This window comes from Grampus griseus (assembly GCF_964374135.1).
Source record: "Grampus griseus genome assembly, chromosome: 10".
Lineage (NCBI taxonomy): Eukaryota > Metazoa > Chordata > Mammalia > Artiodactyla > Delphinidae > Grampus > Grampus griseus.
This window is the reverse complement of record NC_139004.1, coordinates 98,584,863-98,599,737: the sequence shown is the minus strand read 5'-3', so window position 1 is coordinate 98,599,737 and position 14,875 is coordinate 98,584,863. Positions and strand designations below refer to the sequence as shown.

General features: G+C 49.4%; 1 protein-coding gene across 2 annotated transcripts in view; it reads right to left on the bottom strand.

The window, feature by feature from the left end:
* Positions 1–202: 202 nt before the first annotated feature.
* The window catches only part of ATG7 (autophagy related 7), a 244,424-nt gene continuing 229,751 nt past the window's right edge, over positions 203–14,875 (bottom strand). For both annotated transcript variants that reach the window (XM_082664489.1, XM_082664490.1), the window contains one exon: positions 203–461. In XM_082664489.1, coding sequence (XP_082520615.1) covers positions 429–461 — 33 coding nt within the window. In that variant the 3' untranslated portion in view covers positions 203–428. The remainder of the gene's footprint in view (positions 462–14,875) is intronic.

The window sequence follows — 14,875 nt, the reverse complement described above, 5'->3', positions numbered from 1 at the left end:
TGTGGCACTGCCCCCGCGATGGCTGCGGCAAGGAGCTGACTTCTCACTTCCCTGCCTGCTCTGCATTGGGCCAACTCCTCCCTCTCCTCATTCCACCCCATGGGGGTCACGGCCAGGAGAATCCCGGGAGCCTGACTACCAAACACGTGTGACAACAAGAAGAAAGAACTGCTCGTGGAGGGAACCAAGTCCCAGATCACTGGCAAGGCCGAAGCCAAGGTTATTATTTAGCTGAGAACTGGTGGGACCATGAATCATAAGAAACGGAGAAGCTCCCGGGCAGCAGAGGGAGGGCCCCAGTCCTTAAGGTATGGAGATGAGGGGACCACAAAGGTTGGAGAATCACCACAATCACCGGTCCTGGGGGCAGCGTCCTGCTCCGGAGACTGAGAGCCCCTCAGCGGGCCGGCAGCCAGGGTCGGGGAGTGTCAGACGGTCTCGTCGTCGCTCATGTCCCAGATCTGCGTGGAGAACGGGAGATGTTCAGAGCGTTCGTTCACCCGGCACCACCTGTGATGCTGCCTCAAAGCCGTGCAGCTGTGGCGACAGCAAAAGGAACACGGCTGCCACCTGCAGTGCCTCAGCCCCCTTGTTACCAAGGGACTGACACCCCGTTTCCTGTATAACGAAACCACGTCTCGGAGCCCTGTGGTCGCTTGCCCAAGGCCTCCCTGGTGAATGAGCCCCCGGTGGCCGAGCTGGGGGAGCTGGGATTTGGACCGGGCCGTGCGGACCCTCCCACTGCCGCAGCGTCCCTGCCCCGCCCAGCCCCCCACTCACTCCCATTTCTGTGGCGCTGACCACTGCTGCCCTCCAGAGTAAGCCCTCTGGCCACCACGGGCCCCGAGGAACGAGAGGAATGAGGGGGGCCCTGCCCGCTGGCCCCCACAGGCCCAGCTTTGTCTCTGCACCCCCAGCGTGAACCCCCGGGAGAAGGCCCAAGGCCAGCATGGAGCCCCCAGGCGCTCCTCGCACCCTGTGCGCCTGGGCCCTGAACTTACGCCTACAGACTTTCAAAATTCCTAGAATTGGTTGCAGAAGGCCACCTCAATGCTGGCAGAGCCGAGGAAAGGAACATCGTGTTTACGCGAGGCTGGCCCGGAGAGATGGGGAGTCCCAGCCAAGGTAAATATCAACACCAGCTTGGCTTTCAGTGTCGGGGATGTGGAAAATAAATACAGAGAAGGAAATTTCCTCTCTCCTGAGGACCGACTGCCTGGGGCCGAGGGCTGGTGGTGGGTGTGCCTCCCACACACACCCTCACTTTTACATGCACCCTGCTGTCCAAGGACACTGGGACGAGACCACCAAGGTCCAGACGCCGAAGCAGCGGGGATGGTGCGGAGGGACTGGGGCTGGGGCCCAGCAGCCTGAGGGTGGCCTGGTGGCCCTGCCCTTTTCTGGGCCAGGCTCCCCGCCCAGATCCTCCTCAGCAAGGCTTGAAACAGACCCCTGGGCCTGCCCCCTCGGGTGGGATGGGGGCTGGTGGTGGAGGAGCTGCTGCCTTTCCGACTAAGGCTGCATCGGACGCACCTCCAGTTCTAACCATCTGAGTGGGGGAAGGGGCACCAGAGGGCTCTCTGACACAATTCATTTATTCTTTCACTCTCTCATTCAGTAAACACACGTGGGCTCTGCCGACCTGGCGCAGATGCTCCCTCCTCCACTTCTCACAACAGCCTGTGAGGAGGTGTAGATGCAAACAGGCTCAGAGAAGGGGAGTCAACTAGCCCAGGATCACACAGCAAGTAAGGTACAGAGCTGGGAACACAGGTGAGAGGGAAAGGGTTATGTGAGTAAAAAGGCTGCCTGGGCTTCAGGGCTGGGGCAGGCTGCTTGGAGGAGGGGGCCAGGCCAAGACGAGGCGGGTGAGCCCGGCGGGCCACGGCCCCCTCTGTCCTCCCGCCCAGCCTCCGGGGAGGGGGGCCGCCAGCCAGGGCCGGGCAGAGTCTGTGTCAGTGAGCAACGCCCTCCTGCAAGTGGGTAGCCAGGGCTCTTCACAGGACCCTGGGGGGCCAGGCTCTGGGAAGGGCTTTAATGGGAAAGCAGGAGCCTTAATCCGTTCTGTCATCCATCTTATTGGCTCTCAGCTCTGGGGAGGACTCCTCAGCACCCGGCCCTACCTCTGCACACGGCGGGGCGGGGAGAGAGCTGGCTTGAGCGTGGGCAGCGGGGAGGGATCCTGGCTCTTCCCCTTGTTCCTGGCACTGCCCAGGCTGCGTAGGGGATCAAGTAAGGCACCCAAAGGGCTGATTATGATGGGACTCAGCAAAAGGGGGGTTGGGGGGAGGCAATGGATTTTACAGAACTGCTCAGGGATTTTCCAGAATGTGTTCTCTGGGCCGGAGATGGGGTTTCTCTGCTAGGGCAGCCAGTCCTTTTGCCGTTGGCTGGGCTCAGGAGGGCAGCAGCAGTCTTAAGTGTAAACCTCCAGAAACTTCAGCCTCGACAAATACTGTATGATATCACTTAACGTGTAGAATCTAAAAAAGCCAAACTCATAGAACCAGAGAGTAGATGGATGGTTGCCAGGCCCTGGAGGGGATGGGGAGATGGTCACAGGGTACAAGCTTTCAGTTATAAGCAGCATAAATCCTGAGGATCTAGTGTATAGCCTACTGACTGTAGTTTATAGTACTGTATACTTTTTAAATTTGCTAAGAGGGTAGATCTTAAGTGTTCTTACCACAAATAAAAAAAGGGCTGTGAGCTGAAGGATGTGTTAATTAACTTGACTGTGGACATCATTTCAAAAGTATACACATATTAGATGATCACATTGTATACCTTTAAAAAATCACATGTACAACCTAAATATATAGTTTTAATTTGTTAGCCATTCCTCAATAAAGTTGGGGGCAGGGGAGAAAGTTAAGCCTCAGCTCCTGGTAGACCGTGGACTCCCAGGTTAGTCTGTTCCCTGCTAGGTCCTCAGCCTTCTGCCCACCACCTGGGGAAGACGGGGCCATGTCCTCTTAATGAATAAAGGTTGTAATAAACTGGCAAAGATTTTAAAAATGTTAACACTCAGTGCTGGCAAGGGTATGGTGAAACACTTCCAGGAGGAGTATAAATTGGTACCGTGTTTTTTTAAAAGAAGAGATTTGGCAATATGTAACGCAAAGCTTTAAAAATGTCCGTACCCTAAGGAAGAGATAAATGATCTTTTTTGCAGATGATATGCAAGTATACCTAGAAAACCCAAGAAAATAAATGCTAAGATGAATACAGATAATAACGAGTATTCAGTAAGATACCAAGATATGAAATTAATGACACAAAATTATAGCCTTCCTGTATACAAACAACATCCAGTTAGAAAACATAATGAAAGAGAAGAACCCATTGTAAGAGCAATGAAAAAGATAAATTACTAGGGAGTAAACCTAACATGAAATGCACGACATCTTTAGGGAGAAGATCCTTCAGAACAGTCCCGTAACAGTCCTCACAAACACTGTATGAAAAGCAAAGTGGGATAAATGGGGATACACCCTGTGTTTTTTGCACGGGACAATTCAACATCAATAAAGATGTCAACTTTCCCAAGTAAACATATAAATTTAACACAATCTCAGTTTTTAAAAAATCAAGTATCTTTCCTGGAGCTAGACAAGCTGGTTTTAAAGTTTATGTGGAAAAGGAAATAAGCAAGACTATCTAAGAAAACCTTTGAGTATGAAAAGAGCAGTGAGGCAGTTCCCCTACTCTGTGTTTAAACAAGTCATAAAGCCTGTAATTTACAGGGTTGTGTCAGCAGGAGCACAGACAAATGGGCCAGTGGAACCAAATGAGTGGAGAAACAGAACAGAACAGAATGTCCAAATACACATGGAAATTTAGTATCTTAATAATAAAGGTCTGAGGAATGTGATCTCAAATCATTAGAAAAATATGAGCTTTTAAATAAACGACACAGGGACAACTGGAGAGTCATTTGCAAAAAGATAAAATTGATTCCATGCCTCACTGTATATCAGAATCAAGGCCAAATGGAGCAGAGATGTAAGTGTAAAAAAATGAAACCATTCAAATACTGGACGCAAACGTGGGTGAATTTCTTTATAACTTGGGAGTGGGGAGCCGATGATACAAAATCTATAAACAATAAAAACAGATACAGTGGATGATGTAAAGACACACGTGAGGAATTTTGCATGGAAAAAACACTGTAAGCAACGTTGAAAAGACAAATGACACACTGGGTGAAAACATCACCACACACCATGAAGGGCTCATCCCCCTAACATATAAATAGCTCTTAAAATCAAGAAGAAAAAGACCAATAAACTGATTAAAAAAAAACCCAAACAGGCCAAAGACATGGGCAGTTTACAGAAAAAGATAAGCAAATAGCTTTTATACGTAAGAAAAGATGTTCAACCTTACTTGAAAGAAAAGAAATGCTAAAATTTCTTAGGACACAAAATTCAAAATTTCTGGTCTCTGAAAGACACCACTATGAAAATGAAAAGGCAAACGACAGAGCCACACTGTACATAAAGAGGACTCAGATCCAGAATATACAAAGAACTCTTCCGGCTCGATGATAAAGAGACAAATAACCTGAGTTTTTAAAAGTGAGCAAAAGGTTTGAACACTTACTTCACAGAAGAGGAAATACAATGCTAATAAGAACCTGAAAAGATGCTCGGCATCCTTAGCCTTTAGGGAAATGCAAACCCAAACCACAGAGAGAGGAGATGGCCAAAGAGCACATGAGAAGATGCTCAATAGCACTATATAGAAATGCAAATCAGAACTACAATGACATACCACCTCACACTGGTCAGAATGGCCATCATCAAAAAATCTACAAGCAGGGCTTCCCTGGTGGCACGGTGGTTAAGAATCTGCCTGCCAATGCAGGGGAACACGGGTTCAAGCCCTCCCCGGGAAGATCACACATGCCACGGAGCAACTAAGCCCATGCGCCACAACTACTTAGCCTGTGCTCTAGAGCCTGCACTCTAGAGCCTGCGAGCCACAACTACTGAAGCCCACAAGCTTAGAGCCCGTGCTCCGCAACAAGAGAAGCCACCGCAATGAGAAGCCCGCGCACCGCAACAAAGAGTAGCCCTCACTTGTCACAACTAGAGAAAGCCCGCACACAGCAACGAAGACCCAACTCAGCAATAAATAAATAAAATAAATAAGTTTAAAAAAATCTACAAACAGTAAATGCTGGAGAGGGCATGGAGAAAAGGGAACCCTCCTACACTGTTGGTAGGAATGTAAATTGGTAGCGCCACTATGGAGAAGAGTACAGAGATTCCTTAAAAAACTAAATACAGAAGTACCATATGATCCAGCAATCTCACTCCTGGGCATATATCTGTAGAAAAGCATAATTCGAAAAGATACATGCACCCCAATGTTCATTGCAGCACTGTTTACAGGAGCCAAGACATGGAAGCAACCAACATGTCCATCAGCAGAGGAGTGGATAAAGATGTGGTACATATATACAATGGAATATTACTCAGCCATAAAAAAGAACAAAATAATGCCATCTGCAGCAACATGGATGGACCTAGAGATTGTCATACTGAGTGAAATCCGTCAGACAGAGAAAAATAAATACATCACTTATATGTGGAATCTAAAAAAAAGGGTACAAATAAACATGTACAAAACAGATGTAGAGTCACGGATGTAGAAAACAAACTTACGGTTACCAGAGGATGGGGGGAGGGATAAATTGCGAGACTGGGATTGACATATACACACTACTACATATAAAACAGATAACTAATAAGGACCTACTGTATAACACAGGGAACTCTACTCAATACCCTGTAATGACCTATATGGGAAAAGAATCTAAAAAAGATTGGATATATGTATAGCTGATTCACTTTGCTGTATACCTGAAACTAACACAACATTGTAAATCAACTATACTGCAATAAAAATTTTAAATTAAAAAAAAAACCACAAAGAGCATACCTTACCTTCTAGAATGGCCAAAATGAAAAATAGTGGCTGGCAACACCAAAGGTCTGCGAGAATGTGGAGCAGCAGGGACTCACCAGCTGCTTCTCGTCGGAATGGAAACGGCACAGTCCGTGAGGAGAAGAGTCCACATACACATCACATGCGCCCCAGCGACTCCACTCCCATTTACCCCAAGGAATGCAAACACGGGTCTGCAAAAAGACTGTGCAAGAATGCTCATGGCAGCTTTAGTCCTAATAGGCACGGACTAGGCTCAATCCGAATGTCCATCAACAGGCAAACAGTGACATCCATCCAGCGGACACTGCTCCCCATCAAAGGAACCAGCCACCAAGGCACACAGCAATGTGTATACATCTCAGAATCTCTATGCTGAGTCACGGGAGTCTGACACAAGTCTACATAAATCCATTTATATGAAATTCTGGAAAGGGCAAGACTAACCTATGGTGACAGAAAGTAGATCACTTGCCACACTCACCAAACTATACACTTTACATGCGTGTGTTTTATTATATGTAAATTGTACTTTAATAAAGTTGACATTTTTTAAAAAGCTACACAGAACATTTTTCACCTCTCAGATTGGCAAAACCCCAATACAAGTGCTGTGGGAAATAGAATACAAGTGCTTGGGAAACAGCACTCTCCTGTAACACTGCTAGGACAGAAGTGGTATGACCCACAGATGAAAATGTGGCAATATCCAGCAGAACTGTTGAGGTGTCAACTCCTGACCCAACAAGCTCACTCTTCATAAAATTTGCAAACATAAACAGGAATGGTAAGCCAGAAATTAAAGTAAACGGCCACCTATGGGGTGGGTGGAATGGGCGTGAGGCTACTCTGAGCGTACCTTTTCACTTTAGAATCAAGAGACTGTTTTGTGTATTTGAAAAACTAAAAAAACCAAAAGCACAGCAACAAAACCAAAATAGATAAATTGGGCTTAATCAAAATAAAAATCTTTTGTGCATCAAAGGACACTATAAAGAAAAGGGAAAGACAACGCAGAGTGAGAGAAACATATCTGATAAGGAACCTGTATCTAGACCATTGACAACTCAATAATAAAAAGACAACCCAGTTTTTTACAATGGGCAAAGAAGCTGAATAGACATTTCTCAAAAAAGACAGATAACTGGTTGAGAAGCACATAAAAGACACTTGATCATCATTAGGCATCAGGAGAATGCAAATCAAAACCACAAGGAGATAACACTCTGCACCCATTAGGATGGCTTTAATCAGAAAGTCAGTAACAAGTGTTGGTGAAGATCTGGAGAAACTGGAACCCTCATACGTTGCTACTGGAAGTGTAAAGTGGTGCAGCCACTCTGGAAAGCAGTCTGGCAGTTCATCAAACAGTTAAACAGAGAAATTCCACTCCTGGGTGTATACCCAAGAGAAATGAAAACCCATGTCCACATAAGAACTTGTACACGAATGTTCATAGCACTATTCATAACAGTGAAAAAGTGGAAACAACCCAATTGCCCACCAAGCAATGAATGGAAAATGTGGTCTCTCCTTACAGTGGAATATTACTTGGCCAAACACCTGCCTACACTCCGTCTTCTCAAGAGCCTGGGGACGCTGGGGTGACTGTCCCCTTTTGCCAAGTAGGCAACTCAAGTGCAGAGGAAGTTATGTAACCTGTCAAGGAGGCCAAGCTAGTAAGGGGTAGAGCAGAGGCTCCTTCCACTTTATCTCACCATTTCCTTACTGTTGAGCATAATTCCTTCCAAAAAACAGTAAAGGGCAGAAGCTGACATTCTGTTAGCCTGGCACCCAGTGAGTGGCCCCACGGCCAACACACAGCTAACCCAGGGCAGTAAAGGCCAGGGCAGCTGGCTCCCAGGGTCCCTAACCTCTGTCCTCCAACACTGTTCAGAAAGCGGAACCTAAGCTCCTGCCTCTTGGCTCGGCCTTTGGGCCCCCCGAGGAGAGGACTGGCGGTAGCCTGTGCTGGCTGGGGGGCCTGGGCAGTCTCTGACCCGGGCCCCTCATTCTCTCCCCCAGCCCCCACCCTGCAGCCCTCAGGCCAGTGTAGGTGTGTAGTTGGCGGGGCTGGGGCCACCACTGTGCATGTGGGGAAGGGGAGCCTTCCAACCGCTGGGGCCCGTCATACGGGGTCAGGGAGCACGAGCGCTGGACCACACACCCCCAGAGGGCCTCAAGGTTTCACCTTCCACTCTCCCAACGAGACGGACGCATCTCAGAGGAGCCATTTGTCTTTCAATTTCGAACCTGTGTCCCATTTCTGGACCACACTGTGCCTGGAGCCTACCATGAACTAAGGTTTTTCTTTTATAAACACTGTAATTATCCCGTAAATGGCATGGTTATATTTGTGTGTGTGTGTTAAGTGTTCATTTGTTAAACGTAAACATTTAAAATTACCACCATTTTTGAAACCTAGATTTAGCATTTCTTTATTTTTAAGATAAAAATTAAAATATCCCGATCTCTCTTGGGCCTCTGAGCAGCCCTGCTCCCCATACCTCCTCAGTGGGATCCTCACAGGTACGATTCGTTCTACTGGGAAGGACCGAGAACAGAGGGGTCTGGGGGTGGCATATGCTGGGGACCAGGTGAGGACACTGAATTGGGCTTCCCCAGCAGACTTCCCAGCCAGGGCTCCGTCCACTTGGGGGGAAGAATGAAGGTCCCATCATGTTTCCAAGTGGGTAACACTATAGCCATTCATTCATTCACTCGTATGTTCACTCATTCAGAAACACTTACTGGGTAGTGCGGCATTAGGTGAGAGGAGGGGAGGGGGTTCCTTCATTTCCTGCCTGTCCAGGTGGTCAGTACTTTCCTTAAAACTATGGGAAACAATGGCGGGCCGGGGTCTGGTGGTCAGTGAGCCCTGACTGAGCACTTCCAGGGGACCACTGGGACCAGAGGAGGAAGGGGACAGGAGGCACTGAGAAAAAGGCTCCAAACAGGTTCGGCCAGAGAGACACATGCCCACAGGAGGGCCGGGCCAGGCAGGGTTGCTTGGGACAGAGGACCCAATCATGGCCGGGGCCCAGGGAGACAGCAGGGCTTGCCGGGCTCCCCCGGCCAGTGGACTGTGGGCCTGTGCTTGGTCGCCAACATTCTACGTCAGAGTCATGGACAAGGAAGGGGGGGAGGAGGTGGCCTGGCAGGAGGAGCAGAGCGCAGGCTGCAGGCCAGCCTCCAGGCAATACCCCGCCCTGACCCCGGGCATCCCCACAGCGTCCACTTTGTCCCCCTGGGTGGAAACACGGGGCTGGGATCCCAAGGAGGAAGGCAGGGCTGCTTCCAGGGTCACTCTTCCACCCTAGGTGCCCACTGGAGAACAGGGCCTCCTGTCCACAGGCATCATTGGCCCCTGGGGGCTCTTTCGGGTCTCCACAGACTCTCTGGTGCTGTCTACACAGGAAGAGTGCAACCCGTGCTCGTTTCCGGGCCCCTGGGCTCCACACCTCTGCGAGCTCACCTCCCACGACCCTCCCTCCAGCTCACCAGATTCTAGCTGCCCCGGCTCTCGAGCTCTTCCCTTGCTCTGGGCAAGGGAGACCCCTCCCCTCGATTCTGCGCTGCAGGGCTGGCTCCTGCTCCGGGCGCCTCAGACGAACAGCCCGTTTGGTTCCTGCCGACTCCTCCCCGCCCGTCATTCGTCACCGTGTTTTAGTTTGTGCATCTGCCTGACTCCCCAGAGGACAGCGAGCTGCCCGAGGGTGGGCCCCCAGCCCTGGTGCAGAGCCTGGCCCGGTACGTGGCTTTTGAATGAACAGCGATTCAGAACCATCTGCCCTGGGTGCGATTCCACAGTGGAAAAAAGAAAGGGGAATTCTGGGTGTGAACATGATACCCAAGAATCAAGCAGTAAAGAAGGGGTCCCTCAGTCCACCTGCTGGCTGGGGATCCTGGCAGGTCAAGCCTTTGGCCTCCACGCCCACAGGACGATGGGGCAGGGCTGTGGGCATCTCCTGCCGGGTAGGCGGGCGGTAGGGCCAACTTTCCAGGGAGGCCTTGACTCCAGACCACTGACGCCCTGTTCTCCTCCCTGGGCCCCGCCCCGCATCGAGCCACACACCAGGCTCCGGGAGTGCAGAGTGGTGGGCAGTTCTTGCTTCTGGACTCCCAGAGGCCTAGGGGCGGGATTGGTGCTCGCTGGTGACTGTGCTGTGTGTGCAGCAGCCGTGGGGCTGTCCAATGGCGCCTCTCGGGCTAACCTGTCTGCCCCGGGGCTGTTCGTGTCACATCTGGGGAGGGTAGCAGGAGGGGCCCCTGGGTGAGGGCCCAGGTTCTGAGCCCACTCCCAGATTTCCACCTGGAGCTCCGGTCACACCACGGGAATAACCCTGCCCTTTCACCATAAGTCCAGAATCTAAGAGCACAGAGCACATGCCCCAGCGTCCCTGGAGGCACCATGTGATCTGAAAGCTTCAAGATCCTTCTGCCCCTCAGACAAGGGTGACTGAAGGGAACTGCCTAGGCTGCCTGGTGTGAGCAGATGACAGCTGTCAGGGACAGACAAGAGGGAAGAGAGGGTACAGCATCTGTGCGAGGAAGCCGGGGCAGATGATCAGGGCTCCCAGGGGACTTCCAGGGGCCCTTGCTCACACTCCATCCACCTGCCTTTCACCCTCCTTCAGTGGAGATGAAGCAGTCCCCCCGTGTACCATCCTCAGGGGTCTGCAGGCCCCTCTGATGCACCACCACTTTGGTGCCTCCCTTCTGAAAGACCCTCACCTGCCACTCCATCCTTGTGTCCCAAACACTCTCGACCTCCTCTAGCCTGGCCTCTGCTGGACGCCAGATCTGGGAGAGGAATTAAGGCCCAACCCCTCTTCTTGGGGAACCCCAGCCCCAAACTCAGCCTTCCAGAGACCAGGCAGTGGAAGGCTAGTGGAGGGCAGGGGGATGGAGACATAGCTAGAACTTGTGTGGCAGCATGGAGCTCTAGAGGCTTCTGGTGGAGAACTTCTCACCAGTCTTTCCCATTCCCCCCGGCGGCCCCCCACTGGCGCTAAATCAGGGGCCCTGCGTGCACTGCCTCACGGTTCCAGGAACAAGGTTAAGGTTTCACTAGAAAGAAACTGTGGTGGCCAAGGGAGCTGATAGGATGCAAATGATGATTTACAGCAAGTACCCTGGGCAGCCGATGGGGAGGGAGGAAAGGCGAAAGGCAATGCTTTCTGGTGGCTGCAGCAGTGGCAGGAGTGGGGTGTGTCCCCCCCACCCCCACCCCGTGTGGCTGCAGCCCCCGTGCACACAGGCGGCCTGCACGCCACCTTCAGGGCCTCTGCCCCCATCCTCCCTGCTCCTCCCACCCACAGAGATGCTCTGGGCTCCGAGTGACAAGAGGAGATGATCTGAAGAAGACAGCCTCATGCCTCAGAACCTAGATCCAGAGAAAAAGGCCAACACGCCAGGCCGGCGCTCAGGAATGCTGGGTGGCGCCTAGCTGGTCCTCACTTCACTGCTCCAGGCACCAAGAACTCAGCTGACATGGAATACAGGGATAGGATGCCCTGGAGGGGGTTCCAGGGGGCCACCTGGCATCTTAAAGGAGGCACAGGAGGGAAGCAGAGGAACAGAGGCTGCTGCGAGCAGCGACCAGACTGGAGACGCAGACCTCAGGTGACACCACCCGGTGACTGTCCACCCAGGCTTGTTTCCACCTTCTGGGGCTCCTTGGGCCTCAAAGCTAGGGCAGAGGGACATGGGCGGCAGGGGGAGAAGGTATAGCCCATGGGGGGCAGGGGGCTCAAGTTGCCCCCTGGGCCAGAAAAGAGAAACAGGTGGCCTCCCCACACCATGGAGGGGACTGGGCGAGAGAACGTGGCCATGCACCGGAGGGAGTACTTAGGCAGGCGTAAAACATGTTTTCAAGCAAGTTTTAATGATGTGAGAAAATGATCAGAAATCTCTGAAAAGAGAAAACTCTGTGCTCAGTCTGACCCCACTGACATACATGCTTGGTGAAAAAAAGGGCTAGGAGTAAAAAGCAAATCAGAACAATAGCCTCTGAGTGGTGGAATCGTGGGTGTGAGTATTGTTCCTTATATTAGAATTTTTTTTATAATGCTCACTTATGACTTCCATGATCAGAAAAAAAGGTTGTGTAAGGAGGCGGGGGAATCCTGACGCTCCCCAGGGAGTGTGGAGGTGAGGGTGTGGCTCTGTGCACAGGGACTCAGTGCCTGTTGGTTTCTTGTGTTTTTCCCTCCCAGGAAGTGCTGAGAAGCAAAATAAGAGACCTCCCGCTAAGGGTGGGGTGGGGTGGGGTGGGGGGAATGCTGCCATTTAACCGTGGGCCCCCAGTGAGATTTAAGTGGAAGACCCCAGCCGGAATTCCCAGCCCACAGTGCAGGCTGCCCATCACCTCCCCCTGTGATTAGTCTGGAAAACGGGGCTCAGGGCCCTGCTATATATTTAGCCCCCTCCCTCCAGGCATGTCCTTAAATGAGGACCAACATCTATAAGGAGGGTTTACGGCCGGCCGAAAGACGGAGGTGTGACTGAGCTCTGCTCTGGGGAGGGCCAAGGACGGGCAGCAGTGGGTTTGGGCTCTCAACCCCTCATCTCTAAGGAGGGAGGCTCTCAAACAGCAGCAGCAGCAGCAGCAGCGACTGACAACAGGGTGTGGATTCTCCACTCAGACTGGGGAGTAGTGGGGATTCACTTTGGAGACGACACGAGGCATGAAGGAAGGGGACGTGAGGGAGAAGGGTGGCCAGGCCCCAGGCCTGCTTGCTTTCTTCCTGGCTTCGCAACACATTTTTCAAATTAGGTGGTAAGAATACAGGGCAATTTCTGTGGCACCAACATACTTTCTTCCAAGATATGATTTATATGTTTGGCCCACATTTTAAATGAAATGGTTATTGAGATAAATGGCCGTGCTGGAGGCTGCAAAATGTTTTCCATTATGTAGCTCTTCTTTTCAGTTCCTTAGAAAACTTTCTGATAAGGGCCCCATAAAAAGGCGGACACTTTGGCATTTTTGTTCTCTACCTCAAAGCGCTATGGGGGTCAACACTGGAGAGGGGGAGATGGAAGAGAGGAAAGCGTGAGAGCTCAGAGCTCCAGCGTGAAGTAAATGCAGCATCTAAACAGACTCAGAGCAGACTTGACTTGGTACCAAGAGAGAACTCTGAAACTTTAAATATGCAAATGCAGGTGCCCTGGGCTATCTGCAGAGGGCCAAGATTCACCCCCCCCCACAACCCGCAGGCTTTCTCCTGAGGGCCCGGCCTCTGGGCCTGACCACCAGAGACCTCGAGATGAGGCAGAAGCTGTCCCCTGGACTTTGTACCAAGCTACAGGAACCCGAGAGTGCAGTACTGACATAAGGGTGGAAAAAAATAGAGAGTGAGAAACAGACCCACACATGTATGGGTCGAATGACTTTCAACAAAGGTGCCGAGGTAACTTAAGGGGAAAGGAGAGTTGTTTCAATACATGGTGCTTGAACGATTAGATATCCACATGGAGAAAAATGAACCTTGACCTTTATCTCAAATCATACGTAGAAATTAATTTGAAATGAATCATGGACATATATATGTAAAAGCAGAAAGCATAAAACTACTTCTAGAAAAGAACATTAAAAAAATAATGAGACTTAGAGGCAGGCAAAGGACTTAGAATACCAAAAGTATGAACCATAAAATAAAAAATTAATAAACTGGATGGCATCAAAATTCAATGCTTTTTGAAAGACAACATTAAGAAAATGAAAAGGCAAGCCAAAGATATTGAGAAAATACATGCAATGCATATACCTGACAAAGGACCTATGTCCAGAAAATATAAAGAACTCTTACAATTCAATAAGAAGATAAATAACCGATTGGAAACATGGGCAAAAGATCTGAAAGAAATGTCACAAAAGAAGATATACGGACAGCAAATAAGTACATGAAAACATGTTCAACATCCACTATCATTAGAATACAGAAATAAAAACCATATACCCACTCAAATGGCCAAAATTAAAAAGACTGCCAGCTCTAAGTGTTGACCAAGATGCAGAACCAGAACTCTCATACACTGCTGATGGGAAGAGATGGTACAGACACTTTGATAAACAGTTCGACAGCTTCTTAAAAATTAAATATACACTTATATGATAACCCAGCAGTTCCAGTCCTAGGTAATCACTCAGAGAAATGGAAACAAATGTCCACATGAAGACTTGTTTAACAAGCACACACTGGAGCTTTATTTTCAATAGTCCCAAACTGGAAACAAATACTCATCAATAGATGAGTGAATAAACAATTATGATATAAAATGGGATACTATTCAGCAATACAAAAGGACAAACTACTGACCCATGCAACAAAATGGATAAATCTCAAAAATTTACTGAACAAAAGAAGCCAGACAAAAGAGAATTCAATATATGATTCCAAAAAACAATCCTAAAATCTGTATGGAACCCCAGAAGGCCCCAAATAGCCAAAGCAATCTTGAGAAAGAAGAACAAAGCTGGAGTCCTCATACTTCCTGATTTCACACTACACTACAAACTACAGTAATCAAACCAGTATGGTACTGGCATAAAAACAGACACACAGACCAACGGAACAGAACAGAGAGCTATTATTTGACAAGGGAGCCAATAACACTCTATGGGAAAAGGAGAGTCTCTTCAATAAATGGTGTTATGAAAACTGGATAACCACATGCAGAAAAATGAGATTGGATCCCTATCTTATACCGCTCACAAAAATTAACTCAAAACGGATTAAAAACTTAAACATAAGATCGGATACTAAAAACCTGATATGGAAGAAGCTCCTTGACATTGGTCTTGGCAATGATTCTTTTTATATGACACCAAAAGCGCAAGCAACAAAAGCAAAAATCAACAAGTGGGACGTCAAACTAAAACATTTCTGCCCAGCTAAAAAACCATAAAGTAAAA